The 22,014-nt window shown below is 36.7% G+C and overlaps 2 protein-coding genes across 3 annotated transcripts in view; both read right to left on the bottom strand.

Moving 5' to 3' along the window:
* WDR19 (WD repeat domain 19) overlaps positions 1-11,003 on the bottom strand; it is a 37,580-nt gene extending 26,577 nt beyond the window's left edge. Inside the window, exons 1-12 of the mRNA XM_079306112.1 lie at positions 10,904-11,003; positions 9,345-9,436; positions 9,193-9,258; positions 7,610-7,735; positions 6,305-6,420; positions 5,604-5,719; positions 5,196-5,276; positions 4,726-4,838; positions 3,311-3,484; positions 2,047-2,117; positions 749-921; positions 536-650 (exon numbers count right to left, since the gene is read on the bottom strand). Of these exons, the coding sequence (XP_079162238.1) occupies positions 536-650; positions 749-921; positions 2,047-2,117; positions 3,311-3,484; positions 4,726-4,838; positions 5,196-5,276; positions 5,604-5,719; positions 6,305-6,420; positions 7,610-7,735; positions 9,193-9,258; positions 9,345-9,436; positions 10,904-10,909 (1,249 nt within the window). The 5' untranslated portion in view covers positions 10,910-11,003. The remainder of the gene's footprint in view (positions 1-535; positions 651-748; positions 922-2,046; positions 2,118-3,310; positions 3,485-4,725; positions 4,839-5,195; positions 5,277-5,603; positions 5,720-6,304; positions 6,421-7,609; positions 7,736-9,192; positions 9,259-9,344; positions 9,437-10,903) is intronic.
* Positions 11,004-11,248: 245 nt separating this feature from the next.
* Positions 11,249-22,014, bottom strand: part of KLHL5 (kelch like family member 5) — a 35,286-nt gene continuing 24,520 nt past the window's right edge. For both annotated transcript variants that reach the window (XM_079307191.1, XM_079307192.1), the window contains exons 6-11: positions 20,842-21,028; positions 19,721-19,945; positions 19,262-19,424; positions 17,254-17,466; positions 14,828-14,999; positions 11,249-12,780 (exon numbers count right to left, since the gene is read on the bottom strand). In XM_079307191.1, coding sequence (XP_079163317.1) covers positions 12,724-12,780; positions 14,828-14,999; positions 17,254-17,466; positions 19,262-19,424; positions 19,721-19,945; positions 20,842-21,028 — 1,017 coding nt within the window. In that variant the 3' untranslated portion in view covers positions 11,249-12,723. The remainder of the gene's footprint in view (positions 12,781-14,827; positions 15,000-17,253; positions 17,467-19,261; positions 19,425-19,720; positions 19,946-20,841; positions 21,029-22,014) is intronic.

Here is a 22,014-nt window from a genome sequence, read left to right as displayed (position 1 = left end):
TTCTGACTAGTATTGTTACTACAATTAATTAAACTACAATTAAACTACAGTTTAATTTACTGTCACTGAAAAAAAAGGGATGCTTAGAAAAACATTGAAATCCACCATCTAAAATTTGGACACAACATAACCAGATTTTCCTTATCCCATAAAATCAACATGAAGATCTGTCAAAGTGAAAATGTGAACTCTCTGACCAAAGTTCCTAGGTACTTTGCTGAGCTTAGTACTTTAAGACACAGATACATAATGCCTCAAAAGCCTCAAGTCCTTCATTGATTAACAAGATGATGTGAAAAAACAAGTGAGCAACAGTCCATATTTCATGACCAATGCCTCAAAAGGGAAGTTTTATTTCTATTATTTACAATGCTTCAGCCTGGGAAAATTATTATCCTGTCCTAGCACGACCATATGGCAATCCAAGTTTTTATTGCACAATGTGGAATGTCCTGAACTGCTGAACACAAACACTGAATTAATCAAATAAGACAGAGTGCTGCATTAGTTTTAAGAGAACTACATTTATGCTTACTATTCTCTCCAAGTGCATAAAACCAAGCCCGATTGTTCATTCCTACAGCCAAATGATAAACACCAATAGCAATAAAACTGGGCTCTACTTCAACAGAGACTGTGACTGGGAGCTCCTGTAAGAAAACAAAACAAAATAATACGATTTTCATCTCCTTTTAATGCTTACTTTAATTACATCTACACAAAGTTTAAAAGGAAGAGGTTATCATACACTCTCCACATGATTTGCTATGGTGACTTCAAGAAGAGAAGTGAGGTATGCAATCCGTGTGCTGCAAGCATCTCCAAGGATTGGAAGCTTTGTCAAGAAAACATGGAGGGATCCTTTTCGTGTAGACACTGCCAACAGCTGTCCATCATCTGTCCAAGCCATCTGATCTACACCTACAATATGCACAAGTTTTTGTAAAAAAATATGGTCCTTTCTTTAACTATTGTAACCAACAATTATTTTATTCTAAACTGTGAAAATGTAGGAATTAATATCTAGAAGATATGTACTAATGTACTCAAAGCTAACCAACCAATGCAATTCCAAGATTAATTAGAATCACTCTAATCAAACACATAATTTAGTAATATAGTATTTTCTGAGAGTGAAGACTTCACAGAATGGTTGAGTTGAGATGACCTTAAACACCACACAGGTGCAACCCACCTTCCTCTAGACCAGATTACAGATCTGTTACAAAACTGATCAACATACTTCCTCTTTTCAACACTGACAGTCCAGGCAGCATATTCAAAGTAATCCATAATACTGGAAGCAGCTGAGCAGAATTCAATCTTATTCCCCTTACTGCCAAATCAGTAAGTACAGAACTGGTACTTGTTCCTCAGTGTCTGAAAATGCCATTAGAAAAACAATACTCTACCTGACTAATACCAATATGCCAAGGGAGACAGGGAAGTGTTGTGCTTAAAATATCTTAAATTTCTTAAAAAGAAAAAAGTTAAAAAGAAGGTTCTTAGAAATAAAAATGCCGGAGGCAACCAGCTACTTGACAATAACTGAAGCATTTACAAATATTACATGAGGAGATAAGGGTGGAAACTCACTATGCAAGAAAATGGTTTTGTAACACTGTTCTGGAAGCCACAGGCACAAGTCCTGTACATCAGGACAAAACCAGATCAAGTATCAATTTTAGTACAAGACATGATGAAAAGCACATGCACACAAAAAAAAAAATCATGGAAAGAAGCAGAAACCAGTTAAGTGTATTATTGTAATAATCTGAATATATTATAATACAGATTCAAAACTGCCCAACACTAACTGATCAAATATTCTGAGAGCTGTACTTCTCTACACTTTGAATAGGTAAAATATGCTCACTACAGGTCACTTGATAAATACAAGTTGGGAAAGAAGGAGTTTTTGAAATATTCTATATTTACACAGTTTTTCCAACAGCAGGACTTTCATTCCATGAACAGAGATACTGGCAAAACTCCAGCTTCCTTAGTTTTTAAAAATTTCTACCCCCACAGAGAAAGCTAACATACCTTTGTTTTCATCATCCAAGTTTATTATGGCATACATTTCTCTCAAATCTGTCAGATCATGGATTTTAATGCTAAAACAAAAATAAAGAGTCAATCATTCCCACTCATCTAAATTTCAGTGACTATTAACTGGAAGAAATCCAGTCCAATCAAGACAGTCTAATGGAGCAAAAAGTAGAACACAAATGCAAAATATCTTCAATTTAAAAAAAAATCAACACATTATTATCCATCACTGTAAACAATGTATCACTGGATCACAGTACAAAAATATGTGCTCGAAGAACTAAAATTTGAGGAAAAGGCACAAATCCAATTTGAAAGAATTCAGGGTTGGGAAACATAGATTGTTACTCCCTTTTGATCTGCTAGAGCATTTTAGTTTTAAAAGACATTACTGATTGACACACAGGGCTTGAAACAGATGCAAAAAATACTCTAAATTCTACTGCACATAAAAGGGACAGAGTTCACTTATGCTGTCATGTCATTCAATGCAAGTTAAATCAGTCCTTAAAGAGATAACCCTCACTGTACAACTGCTCAAGTGCTTGAAGTTGCACTGTGTTTTGCTCACAGTTATACCACTCTTGATGTGTGTCAAAATTCAGCAGCTTGTCCTACAGAGAGCTGAGAACAGAGAGAACAGTTTGACTCATACTGTGACACAATTCCTCTTTCCCTGAACAGTTCAGATATCACAGAATCAGGGATTAGCAGACAAGGAGCTAAAGGAGCTATTCCATCATACGTGCAAAACATTTTGGAAAAACTCCAGTGTAATTAATTATTTATTTCCTTAACTGCTCACACTTTTTAACTTTTGTCTAGACTGCAGGTAAGATCAAACATCAAAGAGGAGGATATCAGGTACCAACATTCTTAGAAAAGATTTAAAATAGTTTTCCTCCTGTTGTTAAGCAGATATTTATGCTCAATCAGTAGATTTCAGCAAAGAAATCTGAACTTTTTTTGTAGCCAAGCAACATAATAGAAAAAAAGAGTTAATCAAAAGAAAAAATGTATACTAAAGTTTATTTTTTTTGTCTACAATTAATTATATTAATTACAGTTGCAGATATTTTTGTCAATAATAGCTTCTCCCAACTCTAGGTAGAACAGCAGTTCCACAGAAAATTCATCTTACCTTTTCTAAATTCACTTCTTAGGCAGCCTTGAAGCCTTAGGAAGCACAGTGTGAATGTCCAGTAGCCCCAGCTCTGGTAGACAAATTCTACTCTTTATATATAAAACTACCACTTACCAATTATCTCCACATGATGCAGCTTTGTTTAATGACTGTGATATAGCAATGCTGCTTAGATTATCCTTATGATTATGAGCTTGAAAGACTTCGTGTCCTATTTCACGAATGTGTGTAGAAATGACCACAAAACACCCTTTTGAGAAACCAATCATAATATAGCCATCACCATACCTGTTACAAAAAAGAAACGATTTAGAAAAGAGATCTATTAATACAATATGCAATCTGCATTTTCTTTCAGACTGCTGGGGTCCAGTCAATGCCTCCCATAACAAAAAAATTAAACAAATTATGGGAATTTATATATGTATAATGTTGAACCATGTAATATAAAATAGGTTAAGGGAAAACTATCAAATGTCCTTAACGGACAGAAACATGTCCATGCCCAGATGCCTTGCTAGTCATCTTTATTCTCTCCTGTATTCTATAATGCCACTTTATTTTCAAGCTGCACACATGGCAGTGATGCCAGGAGAAAGATTTCTGGTATCCTCATTAAAATAAGTATACCAGAAGATGGCAATTTTAATTTCAAGTTTTTGGCATATCTTCTGGCCCATCAAAGCCATGTCAAAACAATAATGTCAGTCACTGTGCCCTTAAGGGCACTGCAAACACAGTGGAAGTACCAAAGTAACAAATTTGTGAATATTCTGTTTACTTTTCATAGTGTTAAGTAGAAATAATGAGGTTAAGACACAAATAGTTAAAGCATATAAAGATGAATTCAAACAATACCTCATTAGCTCAGTTGCACAAAAAATCACTGCAAGGGAAACAGCTCAGGTACACCTTGTTACACATAGTCATAAGCATATAGCTTCAGGTTTTCTTAGAGTAGTAGTGCAAAGGGATATCAATTGCATGTTGACTGAACAGGCATTAAAAGACAAGCTGTAATGATTCAAAGATACAGAAATAGAACAGCTACTTTTTTGGTACAGATCTGGAACTTCTAGCTTAGGTTTTCTTCATGGGAACATTACCAATGGTATTGCACAATAAGAAGGCACAAGAACTTTGCACAGCTTTGCAAACCAACGAACTAGCTGAAGGACACAATTCTACCCCTAGCTTTTTCATCAGTTACTCATCCAAACAGGAAACAACCCATAAATCCCTCAGCTTAATTTTGTCAAAACAGCAACATATTTTTGTTTAAAGTTGAACATAGCAACAGTGATTCTGTTGGAATATACTGTTTTTACAGCTATTGAATCATAAAGTAGAACAGTTTAAAAATGTAGACTACCTTGTGTTCAGAAAAGAATTACTGAAAAGTCTACAATACAGGCAAGAAAAATCTAGTCTGAGCAAGGGATAGATGATTTTGGCTCCAACATTTATCAGAACTACTTGGAAAAGACTCAGCTTCTTACTACTAGAATAATTAAGGAAGTTCAGCTCACCATTTGTAGTTCACAATACTGCCGTAAGGCTGCTGGAATTTCAGATCAATTGGGTTATCAGGATCATTCAAATTAAAAAGGAAGAGAGTCCTCTTGCCAACCACTACACTTACCTGTCAATGAATGAAAAGAAAAATTAACATGACAATAATGGCATAACTTTAAAGTAAGGTCCTATATCTTCACTAAAAGATGAGATTTAGCAATTTAAATAATCCTTAAGAATCCTTAAGGATGGATCTGAATTCTGAATCTTCCTCAATAGTGGAAGAGATTTTCAGGACATTCTCCTGTGTAAGCCAGTGGTTCATAAATCTAAATGCAAGCTCAGCAGAACAGACATCTCAAATTCAAGACTTTCTCCTACAGAAGTCAGCTCCATTTCCTCAGAACAACAGGCAGCAGTTCACATGGAGTTATCCTTTGGATTATTCCCACTTGAACTACAGTATTTTGTAGTGACTTCTTACTGTGCTTTCCCTGGTTGATACTCTTTCATCAGTCTTCATAACTGAGAACTGCATGTCACTGGGATCTGAGCTGACTGAGGTCTGCAAGAAAGAAGTGCAGATTGAGAAATCAACAGTTAATGTAGCACATACTGATGATAAATGTGTTATTCCTGCCATGTATAAGTTTGCATAAGGACAGGGAAAGTTGCTATTGCATTTAGTATCAAAATCAAGAAAATCATTGGAGAAAACATGACCTCAGTTTGGTCTTAATGACATGTTAACATAAAATATACTGCAAAAAAAAAATGGTCCTTGAAATCACTAGGATTCAAAAAGCACAAGCTTCCATAAGCCCCAACTTTCTTGGGAATCAGAAGTATTAATTAGTACACCTTCAAATCAAATGTGCATTATAAATACTACCTGTCTTATAGTATCCCCTTCCTGATTGCTTATAGTAATCATTTTGTCTTCACCACCTAAAGCAAGGAGGTTTTCAATACTCCAACAGCCACAAGTAATCCTCTTAGTGTGTTTACCTGAAAAAGGAAAAAAAACCTATATAACACAAACCAAACACAAGCAGAAAACAAAATCTCTGATGGAAATGCACAGTTTGTCCACTCAAACACAGATTTCCAGAATGTGAAATGACCTGCCAGAGCAAGAGCCCTTTTATAAAAAATCTGCTCTCAGATGGAAGTCTTTTGACTTTATATGAAATAGCACAGTCCCTTCCCTTTCTTCCATTTCTTGGCATCACATTTCTGGGGACTGAGTTATATCCTCAGCCCTTATTCCCAGAGGTACCCTAAGCAGGTAAGAAAGAGTAACTTAGCAAATTAACAACCACACAAATCCTTTGCAAGAAAAGTAACACAAGTCCCCCATGAATCAGTAAGGCAGCATTAGGTACTTGTGTGTGTATATATATATATATATATATATGTATAACTTAATATACTCTAAAAACACTCTGTTGAATACACCAAAGTAGAATGTGAAAGTTGAGTATGAGCACAATTTTTACCTGCATGTTCATGCAGAGAACTAGAAAGGAAATTATGTATATTACCAAAATTCCACTTTCACATGTGCCAGAGTAGTTTCAAACCAGTCCATACCAAGAACAGAAATCTTGCGAGAAGTCTGACGGTTATATATGAGTAAGTTTCCTTTTGTTGTTCCAACAGCAAGTAAAGCTCCAACTCGAGACCACAACAAGAAAGACATTGCATCCCTAAAACAAAGAAAAAATTTACTTTGTATATTAGAGATTCCTTTCATGTCTTCACATATTAAAACATTTTGCATAATAAATTTTGCATTTGTATTCTATTTCTATGACTCATACAGACCAAGGAGAACTTTTAAATTAAGCAAATGTTCTCTACCAATGTCAGAATTATGTAAGTATGCAGAAGATAGTAAAACGAATAAAAAATTGTGTGAGATAATATAACATTAAATTACAAATGAAAATGGATCTGCAAACATCAAGAGTCTTTGATGGAAACACTGGCAATTTTCCAGTCACTTACTGTATTTTTTTTTGTACTTCAATAACCCTGTGCATTTAGCCAACTTAAAAGTGAGTAGGTCTGGTTCTAGTCAATGTAATAAAGACATTAGAAAGATCTATTTTGACGTGAGGTTTCAGATAGAGCAAGGCCTATTTTGGTGTATATTTAAGGCTATATTACATATATAATATAATATGTGTATAATATAGTACTGTATAACATACATCTTAACTAACATAGGACAGAGTTGTTTCCACTCTCTTTCCTACAGGAAGCTTTATGCAGCATGCAAGAGTTTAGTGGAATAGACTCAAAGAAGCCAAAAGTTTAATTGTTAAACCAAGCTTATCTATTAACCCAATGGTTGATGGTTATGCAGACCCCAGAAGTGTTTAAAGCCAAATTCAGAAAGGTAAGGCTTTGAACCTTAGATATCTCCTTTCATCCTAAACTTTGTGAATAGCATTTTATCCCTCTTATTAATCTAAGGGGAAAAAAATCTTAGCACCACTGATATCACCTCCTTTACTTTTAAGCTCCCTTTAGCTAGTGTGAAAGACTTAGGAGAAAGAGTAGGAAGTGCAGATACACAAAAAATTTACCCATACTTGTTGTTACCACGAAGTCAAAACATTGAAGAGAAGCTCTCTAGAAACTATGGCACTGCTGACACTCAAATAATAAACAAATATCCTGTAACCCCCAAAATTCTCATCCACAAGGAACACTTAATAAGCAGCAAATAATATAAAAAATAATTTAGCAATGAACTGTAGCATATTAAGTTTAATTAGTACATATTTTATGAGGACCTCAATAAAAAGATGATCTTGAAATATAGCTTCCACATCAACAAGTCACAGTGGTCCAAGTCTTTAAATACTCATGTTGAAAAAAATTTCTTACCTCATGCCACTGTCTATTTGGCTTGTTTTGTTTGTGATTGCATCCCACAGAAATATGGTGCTAGATTTGTCTGTGATTACTGCTAAAGTATCTCCATCCTTATCCCAGTCCATAGCAATACAGTTGCTGAAGAAAAAAGATCATTGAAAACGTTAAAATGTGTTTGTAAGTGTACAGAAATAGCCAGAGTCCCTATTTTTCCTTTCCACTCCCCTGCAAACCCATGACAGATTGCAGATTTATCTGTAAACTAGTTTTAGAGCAACTCTTACTCAAATCTCATTGATGACAGGCTGAGAGTAAGGTCATAAAAGACACTGCTTGTGTCTATGTTCTAGTACTTGAAATACTCTCACTTTGATTTTCAAGAGACAGTGAAAGTCCTCTGTAAGGTTCTGGTTTGTTAGAGGCTATTCAGATTAGGGATTATTTTTCTGATAATACACTTTTGATTCCAAACAGCTTTCCTCACTTTGGACAGTTTTCCAGAGACAATGTGCATTTATCATACATTGTGCAAAACACTGCACAGAAAGAGCTGGGCCAGGGTATTACCAACCAAAAGAGACAGACACAGCCAGATAATGTTATGAATTACACCTAACCCAAACAGCAAGATGTGATGGTCAGTGAATACAAGTGAGCCTGGTAAAGACAATGAGAATTGCATCTCTTGGTTTGGTGCAAGGTGGCAACTACCATGAACTGCAAAATCTGGATTTCTAGACTTCTTGGGGAACTAAGTGATTATGGCTCATATTTACCAATGACACAGGGCTATGTAAGTGATGATCTGGAAATTAAAGTAATAGTCTTGACTTGAGGTTTCAGCCTTAAAGACCATGGGAGTTTTGCCTTGACTAAGGGGTTTATCTTAATCAAAATTAATCAGATAGCTAGAAAAAAAAAATTCCATGATGACTAAGAACAGTTAAAGTGCTTCAAAAAGATGAGCAGTACACAAATGAAACTACATGAGGTATTAATGGTGCCCAATAAGTGTATTTATTGAGCAAACCAATATGATGAGTCAATGTCACACCATTTTTCCCTAGGGAGGTTTCCCCTGGCTCATATCCAGCATGTTCCTATATTCTGGCTGCCTTTGAAGAAGTTTAATATTATCTTTCAAAGTACACAAGTTTTTAAATTTAATCTGAAAATATCCAGTTTTTAAACTCCCGTATCACTCTCTGATGTGAACCAAAAAGTGATAAGCTGGAAACAAAAAGACTCACTTCAAAAATATCATCTTGACGTAAAGCAACAATGCCAATGTGTACATTTATGTCACTGATGTAAACAGAAGCACTAAACTGAAGGAGTATCTTTCCTCAGCAAAGCCATGATAACAAACTGTTAGAAAATCAACTGCAGCAAGAATGCAAGGATAACCTCAGTATGATCCTTCTTAATGTGATAGGTCTTTTTAATTACATAAGTTGTCTTCTCTGACAGATATGCTTGGCAGAGATAGTATATCGCCCTACAAGTTTCTCACATTGTCTAAGTATCTCACCAGAAGAGAAGTATTTTTAAAGAAAACAACAAAAAACATAATTTAAACCTATCTTAGTACCTACCCTGGCAGGCTGATTTCATTTCTCTTCTGCCCATGACGATCAAAAATTTTCACAGCATGACCACCTCTAAAAAAGATTAATATATAGAATAAATATCCCTTTCTTTAGCAATAATTTTGATGGACAAATGCAATAAATAGTTCCAGTCTTACCCTGTTACAGCAAGAAAATTTCCTAAAGTTTTCTGCCAAGAAAACTGTACAGGTGAACCAGACCAAGATTTTTCATACAGACTGAATACTTGCTGGGGAAGAAAAAAAAGGTAGAAAATTATACATCTTAAAATCACCAGACAGAAGTATACTACAGCTTCCTAGTATGTTAGCAACAGCACTGTGGACACCAAACACAAGTTCTATGTGATTTCAATGCACCAAAGTACCAAAATCCCACATAAAAATTGTTCTAATTTGAGTGGAAAAAACCTGAGGTTTCTGTTGCTGGGTGCCTGCATAGAGACTGTGACTCTATTAAAGCTATCATTTGTGACTCTATTAAAACAATTATTTTTGCCTCTTAGTTGCACAAATTAAAAAATAGCATAAGACTCTCTCCTTCTAGTTCAAAGACCACAATGCTAATAGTTCTCTAAATTTAATGAAAATCTGGGATCAGAAAGCATTCATAGTTAGTACAATACCGAAGGCTCAACATCCACTCTTTTAGAGAGATAATCTGTTACTCTGAATTGCCAGGTCTTAAAAGCTACGATCTCAAAGCAACACACTATAGAAAGAGATTCTGATTTCCAAGAGAGAAAATTCCTGAACTCGTCCTTTTCCTTTCACACCACCCACAGATACTTATCTGTAACTTGAGTGTGAGATAAAGCCCACAGGTTTGTTTCACAGCCTGTAATCGTGACTTTTATCCCTACATGTCATAAGAAACACCAACTCCTGCTGTCCACCAAATGGGAGTCAGGCTTGCTCGAGTGTGCCACAGGTTCTTATCCAACCTTTTGGGTCAAGGTAAACTGAGGCATTCTTCACACTGAATCTGCGTTCTGCTCACAAGAACAGCAAAAATACCTCCACCACATGCCACACAAATAATATCTGACAACGATCTTTGATTTTGAAAATAATTTAATAAAATCTTAGCCCAGAGGAGGGCCACCAAGATGATCTTAGGGATGAAGCACCTCTCCGTGTATGAGGAGGGGCTGAGAGAACTGGGATCGCTCAGCGTGGAGAAGCGAAGGCTTTGGCGTGACCTTACCGTGGGCTTTCAGTACCTGACAAGATGGACAGAGGGACTACCGTAAGGGCATGCAGCCACAGAACGAGGGGGAATGCCTTCGAACTGAGAGAGTGGGTTTAGATTAACTATTAAGAGGAATTTGCTGTGACGGTGCAGAGACATTGGAACAGGTTTCCCGTACAAGTTGCGGACACCTTATCCGTGGAAGCGTACAAGGCCAGGCTGGATGGAGCCCTGAGCACCCTGGCTAGTGGAAGACGTCCCTGCCCATCGCAGAGCCGCTGCAACGAGTTAAGCTTTAAGCTCCCTTCTACGCGAAGTCTCTCCACGAGAAAGTAAACAAACACGGGAGTGCAGGCAAGCACACCAGGCCCCCCGCCGCTCGCCGGCAGCCCGTCCCGCCGCGCCTCCCTCCCCTGCACAGGCCGCTCGCTCCGCGGGCCGGGACCCGCGCCCCGCGCCCCCCGCCCGCCCTGGCCCTGCCCGCGCCGCGGCCGCCCGCACCCACCTTCATCGCGGCCGCCGCGGGCTGCCAGCGCCGCACCGCGCCTGCGCCGCCCGCCCGCGGCGCCGCGGTTACCGCGGAGACGGAGCGGGCTGAGTCTGAGAAACAGGCCCGGCTCCCAGCGGGAGGAGCTCTGCCTGAGGCCCCGGCCCCAGCCCCGGCCCGTGGAGCTCTGCCTGAGGCCCCGTCCCTGGCCCCGGCCCCGGCCCCGGCGGGAGGAGCTCTGCCTGAGGTCGCGGCCCCTGTGCGCGCCACGGGCAACTCTCAGAGGAAAAGGAAAGTTTTTAGCCCGCAGGCACGCAGAATGGACTCTAAGCGAGGAAATAAAGGCACACACCCGCCAGCAAAGCCTCTTGAGATCAGCTGTATTCCAACTGCAAAGCTTCATCACAAAGTGTCACCGATTTCTTTTGAAACAATAAATAGTTCGCCAAGAGCGTTAAAACACATGTTTAAAATTACAAATGTACAAAGGACTTTGGGTATCGGGCACTTCAAACTTTAAAAAAAACAAACCCAAAACCAAACAAACCCAAAACATTCAATGAGTTCACATCTTCCCGTTTTTCCGGCGCGGTGCTGCTCGGGGAACATAAGGGACAAGGCACGTAAAAGCAAATACAAAAAGGCTTCTCCCGAGAACATTTAGACCGTTCAAAGCAATTCATTGTAACAGCAGAGGGCTCGAGAAAGGCAAATTATAAAGTATTTGAAAAAATTAGGTAATTGTTAAATAAAGTCACTAATTACAGTCCTGCGAGGCACACCTCACTCTCCTGTAAGATGCTGAACATGCTTAAATGGTGGCAGCTGAGCACCTGGCAGGATTGGACCCTTTACATTTTCAAATAACCTTACAGGAAAAACAGACAATTTCTTCATCTTATAAAATTATACTTCTCATAGTAGTGCAAAGCCTCATTTAAAAAATGTAATTAGTTTAGATGTAATGGAATGCTTAAAAAATTCCAAAGTGCAAATATTAAACTTAAATTGGTTAATTATGAATCACACTTTAGAATTCTTCCAATAACTCATACAAATAGCAAAGTAAATACAAGAACCAAAGCAGAGAAAAAGGTATGATGTTCCTAATCCTGCATAACAAATTTGAAAATCCAAAAAGTACACTGGATGTCAAAAATATATGTAAGAAATTATTAAATAGCGAGTTTCTGTTAGCATAAGACAATATTTAAAATAAGGCTTTGGTTAAATAAAAAGTTTGCTAAACTAGGAATGATGATAAAAAGTGCAAAAGATTCACCAAATACACAACTTCATTTCCAAGGCAGGTGTTGCACCTGCCATTTTACAATAGTTTGCATTGGTTTAGCCTATTAGCCTGCCTTGTAGTCACTCCAATATCTATTTGCATTTATTGCAGGCAAATTAAATCTATGGGGTCCAATCCTATAACTTGTTTCACCCAGAGACAGACCCAATTATATCAAAGTGTATCCATTTATAGCATCATTCCTCTGCATTTGGGAACATCAAGGCTCTGGAACCATAATATTTGATTATTATAGTGACTTCACTCATTTTCTTAGTGCTTCCTAAACAGAAGTCCTCTGCTGCCAACTGGCAGTTGCAGCTGACTTTTATATGAGTAAAATTCTTGCAACATATGCATAACAAAGGTAGGTTTTTAAAAGTGCTTAATATTGGTCCATAAGAACATCATGTCAGCTTCAGACCAAACACTTTGCTGTGGTTGATATCCTGCACCTGGTGTTTATTGGTGCACTCGTAGTTTGCTTGAGGAAAAAGTAATCCTCTGAGTCTACACAGGAGAATGTCAACTCCCCAGAGAAAATAATTCAGAGTTTTACAGTCACAACACATGCTCCAGCTCTTCCTAAGCAGAGTGGTGCAACCTGTAAACAAACAAACAAACAAGTCAGTGACATGAATGCAGTCAGCTTTAAGTAATTTTTCCCCCTAATTATATGGCTGCAGCAGAATGACAATATCACCCATGCACTGTAAACAAATTGGTGTAAAATTGGATACAAACATAAAGAAAAGGTAAAGATATTTTTTATAATAGAGTGAAGCACTCTGAAAACAATAGCAAACCCTAAGGACATCAAGCAGTTCTTATTGATAATTTCAATTATTCAGTATTACAGGGAATAAAGAAACCTTTGTTGTAATACAAACTGTATACCTGAGCTAGACAGACAATTGAGTAAAGGGTGGTAAAATAATACGTTTCTCAGAAACAGAAAATGCCTAAAATTATAGGGGCAACCTCTCCTTTTTATGTGATTATTTGATAAAATCCTGTTAAAATTTCTTGAAACCAGAATAAATTTACCAGTCCTTTTCTTTAATTGCAAACAGAATTTACCTCTGGCATGACCCTTTTCTGCTGACATTCTGCTGCAGTTGAACAGAGAGCAGTAGTTTATAACACTACCCTTTGCTTCCCCTTTTAACCTTCATAGTATTGCAATGTATAGCACACCAAGTGGTACAGAGACTATCCTGAAGACAAAAAAGGCTGTTTATGCCACCTGCCTTATGTCTTTTTTTCCCCAGGAACAACAGACTTTTACAGAGCTGTCTGTGGCTCTGACAACCTTCACCTGAGAAAATTCCCCTGCCTTCTCCTGAGTTATGTGAAGATGAAGAGGTGGCAGAGTGCTGAGATAACAAGAGAGAAGGAAGTACACAAATATTTCCAAATTCCTCAGGGAAGGGTTTTTTTTTATAAACTATCCTACATACTGGGATCATGGCATTCAGTGAGATATAGGATCAAGGCTAAGGATACAAAGGTACATACATGCTCACCTAGACGTGAGATTCATTTAAATGCAATGGTGAGAAGCAGTTTCTGTCATCTGGTGAGCAGCCATTTCTGTCATCTGGTACACTTCTTTTTTTTTTTATTTAGTAAGTCTAACAATGCCATAGGTTACCATTACCAGTACCAGTGAATGCCCCAAGCTCTGATAATCCTCCTTGATGACTTGTGTTTTAAGAGCTTGCAGCAGTATGAAATGGAGGAAAATGGACAGCTGAATTTTTTGTGCTCCAGGGATTTTTATAAACAGCTGTTTAGTTCCCTTTTTGAATTAAGAATTTGGGGCTATTACCAGAATAATATTCAGGTGGTTCATAATTGAGTTGCTTAAGTACTAGTGTCTGATTTTATTACAGATGAGCTTGGACATTCATCATGTTCTGCAACTGGACCCCAGGGGTGCCTTGGTGTCCAACAGATTCTGTGCTGTATCAGCCAACCTTTTGTGGATGTAGATACTTTAGGGTATCTCAAATGGCATTAGATATCAAAGGACAGTCAGCTCAGGATGTCCTTGTGTGTGCTCTTCCCACAGAGAGACACATTCCTGGAGCTATATAAAAGTAACCACACTCTGAACTAACAGTAATGGCTTCTGAGGGTGAACTGAAGAATTGTTTTTATTTTAAAGCTGCAAGAAGAGATATGGATGAAGGCTTTCTGAAACCTGCATATACTGCACATAGCATTCACCTCAGGAAGGGATTATTTACAAAAAAATGACAAAACCTTCTCAAAATCAATGTTGAGAGACACATTAGAGCTAAACCAAATCTACATTTATCATTTATCTTCAGAACAGGAATCATGCAAACAGAATCCTCTATGACAGTTTGAGAAACATGGAAATACATTTCATTAAAAGTAGCTGAAAGTGTCAAAGAAAATAGTTATACTCTTGCAAAAGAAAGGAGGGCAGTTTATTGGAAATTAACATCTGTCTGTTCAAGATAAATTATCTCAAGATGGTACACAAAGGGAAAAAGGAAACTCACAACACACCAGTAAGAAAGTGCTTTGAAGAGAAGGAATACCTGAATTTTCCTTGCAAAAGGAGGCACATTTTAAATAACAATATTAATAGTAATGTATGGCCTGATCAGAAACTATACCTGTGTCCATTCATTTGTCTGGGGATCATAAGACTCCACTGTATTAAGATATGTTTGACCATCATATCCTCCAACAGCGTACAACTTGTCACCAAGAAGACACACTCCCACTGCATCTCTGCTAATGCTCATAGAGGCCACAGCAGTCCACATATCTGTTTTGGGATCATACCTAAAAGATAATTTGTGTCATGCTCTAAAACTGTTACCAAAATTCAACAACAAAAATATGTACTGGAATTAATGCTGTCAAGGTAATAGGAAACAGGACAGTAGAGATCCGGGTGTTAATTTCAAAGGATTTTCCCCCCTCTATTCCCCTGCCTTTGAAACTGTTTCTTTAGTCATCTGGTAACACAGTCACCACCAGCCAAGTATCTACTTCCTGCTGCTTTCCAAAGAGTCATACACCCATATACAGCTGCTCTTAGTACATTTTGTATGTCTAAACATCCCATGCCACAAACAGTTCTGCTGCTACACCACAGCAGAGCAGGTGTTTGCTCTAAGTACTGTATGTCAAAGCACAGGCTGGTAAAATTTAGATTACCATTACTAAGATTACCAATTTCAAAAATATGACCCCCAAAAGTGGTTTGAGAAAATTATAGGGGAAATGCAAAACCCTTAAGACAATTCACAAGACTTTTGAAATCAGAAGTATCAGCACAGTAAACAGCAGATGGTTTAATAAAAAAATTGTGTGGCTCTAGAACATTAGCAACATTCTTTAAAAGCCAAATTGAAAGCAACATAGGAGACTGCATGCTATGCTTATGGGAAGGAATATATTTTAATCTGACTGAAAGAGACAATCTTTTTTAAAATTGCATATGCTTACAGCTGAACTAATGTAATTACAGAGCTCTGAAGGGCTCTAAAAATTGTACAGAGAAAATAATTATTTGGCTAAGATCATACTTGTTAAAACCAAGTTGAAAGACACTGGTCTTAATTTTTTTGCATGAAGAGCATAGATGCAAAGAGCTCTAACAATTTTATCAGCTGTCTTCTAGTCAAAGTATTACACAAATGCATGCAAGCATACCTGTAAAATAAAAACACTACCTGGAGCACATACGCAAATAGAAGAGGGTGATTACTAAGCTATGTGTAGAAATTACTTTTCCAATTATTTTATAATTTATAAGCAATTATATTTATCAGGGAATAACAACTTCTGTTACAAAATATAATTCAGAAGCTTAGTGTGGTTAAAAAAGCCCGATTTTTAAAATAATTATTTTTTTATTTTTTAATTATTTTAAGGAACTAGTTCCATGAATTTAATGGTCTTCAATTTCACCTTACTTAAAGAGCAAGGACAAAATGCATTATAAGATGATCCCTATTCATTAAAGTCATGAGTTCTGTAGCTTTATTTCAGAGAATATTGATGTAGAAAAATACACAGACTTACTGCTTCTCTTGGGTTTCTGATTATTTGTATTCCCCCAAAAATTTGGTATTTGCTGAGAAATAACTTCCTATCTGCAAACCTTTCTGGTGTCTTTTCAGTGCAACTTCCACATGTTAAGGGCTACTGTATTTGCAGGTCTACTAGGAATCTGAAAGTTTGAAAACTATAGCACTCTTGTGGTGGATTTTTGTGGGGTGTTTTTGGGGATTTTTTGGGGTTTTTTTGGTGGGTTTTTTGTTTGTTTGGGGTTTTTAGGGGGTTAAGGATAAAATATATGTCCTGGTATGAATAAATTTAGCAAAAAAGAGTATGGGCAATGAAGACTTACTCTAAATGTTGGGAGGTAACAGGAAAGAAGAAAAGTTTTACAGCTGGTGGTGGGGGAGCAAGGAGAGAATTAAAGCATAGTTCAGAAATACCTAAAGTTCCAGTGAAGTTTTAATACAGTGAACTATGAAGTATTTACTGTCTTTTAAAATTATTTTATGGATCACATGTACTTCTACAATATATGATACAATCATTCATTAATCACTTTACAGAAAGATACATCAACCTAGGAATTGCATGCCAGTTTCCCAGTGTCACTAGGAGATACAAGAAAGAATTTGGTATATAAAGATCCACAAAACCTTATTGTTAACTCCTTTGAAAATTGTTACATGAATAGATTCAGACTTCCTGTGTGAAAGAAGATCTGCTCCATTTTTAAAAGCTTTCAATTCCAAGTTGCTTCAGGTACCAATCATAGTTCATTCAATGACATTGTTAAAATAATCTAGAAGAATTTCATTAAGGTGAATTTGCTTTAAATAATCTGTCCTGGTAACATTTTTAATCATAGTATGACTGCACAGCATATTTTTAGATGCAAGTTTCCTCTGTTCATGCTAAAAATAACACACCTCTTTTATTGGGTTTTTACTCACAGCTCTTCCCATAAGTCACTCGACAGACTAGCACTGTTAGAATCCCACAGCAGGATATGCCTCCATCAGGATATTACCTTTCTACGCAGTCTGACAGCCTGGATGTTAAGTTGGATGCTGGAGCATCATGGCCACCTATTGCATACAAGAACCCATTCCAGGTGGTTACCCCTACACCACCTCTTCTTTTTGACATCTGAGCACAGAGAGTCCATTTGTTTGTATGAGGATCAAAACATTCTACTGACTTAAGACAAGAACTTCCGTCTCGACCACCGACTGCATAAAGCCTGTAAAGCGAAACAAAAAATAAAGAAGAAAATAAATGTTGTCTAAATAAGACAGTTTCTAGTGAAACAGGAAGGATCCCAAGTTTGTTAAAAAGGGAAGTTTAGAAGAACAATTTCAACTTTCAGTAGACTGCTCGGTTGTGAAAACTCATGCAAGATTTTGCTCCAATATTTTCCTACTGTAACAATCAAGGCATAACAACAATAATTTACAGAAAATGGAATATCTTACACAGCATTTAGATTCCAACCTATGCCTATAGCTAACAATTTCAAAATTATATATATGACTTCCAGAGTCAGAAGGACAAATTCAATAGTGAATCTGTGCATGCACCATCTCTACCCTGCCTCTTCTTAGGCTTTCAAATGCTTTTCTGGACAGGGGTTTTAGCTCATGACTGACAGCACGACCTTAAATCCCTCACACCCACTAGGTGGCTCAATTTGCTTAGTCCTAAGAAAAAGGTTTCTAGTATCTGGTACAAATGATTTCAATTATTTGCAAAGACTGACTGAAATGAATGAAAAACAATTGGGTTTAGGAGGACCCAATCACTGATGAACCTTTAAAATGAATCAAATAATCAAACTTCATAAAGAGCTTAGCTAAAGACTTTATGAGCAATCTAGGCATAGCAGCAGAAATGCCCAGCACTATTATTTTGAAAAGTAAGAACACAGAAGCCATTCTAAAAAGGAAGCAATACATCAGAACTAAAATCCAGTGAGAGATCACCTCAAATAATTTCAGAGACTAACAACGGTTAAATAATCAAACAAACATTAGATCTACATTATCTAGATCTAGATCTACATTAGATACTGTAGATAATGATAGTGTGAACAATTTATAGCAATTACCATGATGCACTATTCAAGATGTCATCAGTTTGGGTAATACTAATGTTTGGTTTTTTAAATATACTGACCAAGGAACTTAAATACAAACATCTTGTAAATATGGTTGATCTAGTCCTTCTCAGTAACAATTTTAATGCGCTTTAAAAAAATCCCATGGAAGTTTCTTTGTTCAGTAATACAGATTGTTTAAGGTAAGCAATGTACTGAAGGTTTCTTTTAAACTCTGTTGTAGTTCCATAAAGTTCATTACTAAAATCAATCCTTTATGCATCATAACATTTATGAAGCTCCCAACTTTATCTTCTCTCAAAACATGAGAGAGTTTTGATCACTTATGCAGTGATTTCACATTCTGGACATGGAGAAAAACATAATAGTTTCTTTATATGAAGGTTTTGATCCAATTACTGGCACTTACTAAGTTACATTACAGGAAAGTGCAGAAGTTACTGCTCCTGCATCTGAAATGCTGCATGCATTTTAAAATTGTCAGATGCAGTGCTCTTTTGTTGTTGCCTATATGAAGAGTCTATGCAATGTTCTAGAATAATAGAGAAATGTGAGGCTCTAATTCTGGTGCTTCTCATCACATCTGCTGAATATATAGCAAGCTTAGGCATCTGAGACTGCAGTTCCAAGGCAGCCAAGGCACTCTTCTTGCTGGTTGTTCAAGTTCATGCCTCCTTCCTCTAGCCAGTGAAAATTTCCACTCATTCTTGGACTTGTTCCAGATTTTACAGAATCGTTTTTAGGTGCCTTTCAGCAGTATTGATTTACCATTACTAGGTTTCCAAAATAAAAAAAATGTGTGAAAACCATTTTTTACCTGACAGCATTCAAGTAGCTCAAGGGAGATGCATCAGATAGCACATAAGCAGGAAATGAAAATTTTAAAGATTTTAAATTTGAAAACAGAAATTCCTTCACATACTTTCCATTTAATATTGCTACACCAACGGTGCTCCTGGGAGTTGACATACTAGCTACAAAGTTCCACTGACGAGCCTGTGGATCCCATCTTTCTACTGTATTCAGGTAGCTCCAGCCATCATGTCCTCCAACAGCATACATGGGACCTTCCAATACAGCTACTCCTAAAATAAAGATATGAAAAACATTTGCTTCTGGATAAGAGGAATAAAGATTAGAATTTCTTAGTGACAATCCAGTGTGCACCACAAAACTGGAAAAGAAAAAATTCCTTTTGGTAGCTGATGCTACCAAACACCATCTTCAATATAATCCGAAGGAGAAAGGACATTGAATAAGAAGATGGAATTAAAACAAAAATTCCACCTCCCAAACTTTATTTCTAAATGTTTTTTTGACCAATCCTAAAACAGGTAACCTTTAAAAAATATGCAGTCAGCATTTACAGAACTGTCCATACCAAGACCGTGACGATGAGTGGACATTGGTGGCATTACACTCCAAGTTTTTGATCTAGGATTGTAGCACTCCACAGTATTCAATGTTTTCAGTCCATCTCTGCCACCAACAACAAACAATTTATCATCTAAGACTGCAACTCCAAACTGTAATCTTCGTCCATTCATGTTTGCAACTGGAGTCCATGTGTTAGTACGAAGTTCATATTTTTCAATGCTTGTAGCTCCTGAATGACAATATATGCAAGTTATACACGGGGAAAAAATAAATTCTGAAGTATTAGGATAGTTTTTATTTTATCATCATGCTCATCCCACAAGACACCATGATATCCTGCAGCATATTCTTAAGTCTGTGTAGGAAAAAAATAGTCTTTTTTTACTTCCTCAGCAATTACCTGCACCATTACAAAGGACAACTTTCTTGGTGCTTTTCAAGACAAAAAAAAAGGTTTTGTACCTACTTTGCAGAATCAAACCTTTAGAAATAGAAACATCAGGAATATAAACAACCATCTGGAATACAATCATACATTGAAATCAGCTGTTTTGTAATATTAGATCAAAAAGCTGATGATATGTGACATGAACTACCAAGAAACAGCTTTAAAACAAAAACTTAAAACACTTTCTCTGCTGTAACTTTCCTAACTTACCAGATCCCTTCTAATTACCATTAAAAAGTATGGAATTTTCTCTGAAAAAAAAAAAAATCCAAGTAGTTGTGACAAAACTATTTAACAATCAGACAAAATTTTTTTTTTTCTTTTTTTTAAAGCATGTGCAAGTAACATTTGTGGCCTTTTAGTCCTTTTCTTTCTTTCCCAAATTGCCTCCTCAAATAAATAGATTAGTTCATATTCAATTAAACATTTCACTACTCAGAAATCAGCTATTCCTATGGTAATTTCAAATCAGAACTCTAGATTCCAGAATATTTACAGTATTCACAAAGATATATAGGCCTTTTTAACCTAATGAACAGTATACTCTTTAGATGCTTCATGTTCTGTACTGCTGAATCCTTGAATTTTACATTTAACAGGTTGTAAAAAATCCATCAAGCATTTCTTTTAAAAGAACCAAAACTAGTGTGTCAGCTAAACATTACATAAGCCAATACCTTTTGTTGCATCCATCCCTCCAACTGCAAACAAAACGCCCACTGTAGATTTTCTAGGTTTGGTGCGAGGGCTTTGCAACATAGGTCGTCTCTCTGGCAACAGATGGTACTTCATTGCTTCCATAATGAGTTTTTGACATTCAATGTCATCCCTAAAGAGTGCGTTGTTCTCCATATCTGCCAGAAACTGTGAAAAAGAAAGAAAATCAAACAAACTGAATTGCTATAAACCACATGAAGAATAAAATCGTGATTACCAAGGTAGTATTTTATAAAGACACTTCCACTGCCTGATTGAAAACCTTAGTATTTCCAAAATGGTCATATAAAAAAGGCTAGGGTAAAAATAAACTTCTAATAAACAGAACATTCACAGTTTGAGTGAAACCATCAAACAAACAAATAAATAAATATTTTAAGAGGAAGGTCCTCTGATCTTAATGAATTATTTAAGATTAATAGTCCAAAGGAAAGAAACAATCTCCTCGAGGTTCCACTGCTGTATGGGAATGTTCAAGAAAATGGAAACAGGTTCTGGGTATGTAAGTCAGTTTGACCTCATGCTTTTATTCCCAAATCCAGCCCATGCAGAGGTCTGTAAAAGTCCTTTCAGCACACACTGAATATTTTAATATATATTCTGTTCCTCACCCTGCCAGTGACCAAGATTGCAGTGCATCATTTAATAAAATCCTTTCTTAAAATTTTTGTATCAAGCTTTGCAAGAAAATTTGGCAACTTTTAAATCTTAAATATGAATTAAATAAAATTCAACTAAAGACTACAAACAGAAGTTTTTAAGTTCAAAGATTCTGGAGTGGTTTGTACTCCATATTTATCAAATGGAAGGGAAAAAACAGTTTTTAGGTTGAGAGTCATATTCTAATTGTTAGAAGTCTGGAAACTAGTATTTTTCTGAGCTGCACAACATGACATGACTAACAGAGAAAAAAGAAATGAAGTGCCCCACTGGGCTTTGGACATTTGTCAGAAAAAAGAGAGGAAAAAAGGCAGATGCCTCTGAAAAGCCAAAATTCAAACACTCAGTGAATACTAGACATGCAAGTCCACAAACCAGAATGAGATGCCATTATTGAGCTGTTGACAGCCAGCCACTAACAGGTACAAAACTGCTGTGACTCAGTCATCAGAAGTACTAAAGGAACTTGCTGT

This window comes from Erithacus rubecula, assembly GCF_903797595.1.
Source record: "Erithacus rubecula genome assembly, chromosome: 5".
Taxonomy (NCBI): domain Eukaryota; kingdom Metazoa; phylum Chordata; class Aves; order Passeriformes; family Muscicapidae; genus Erithacus; species Erithacus rubecula.
Note: the sequence above shows the minus strand (reverse complement) of the source record. Positions and strands in the feature narration are given on the sequence as shown.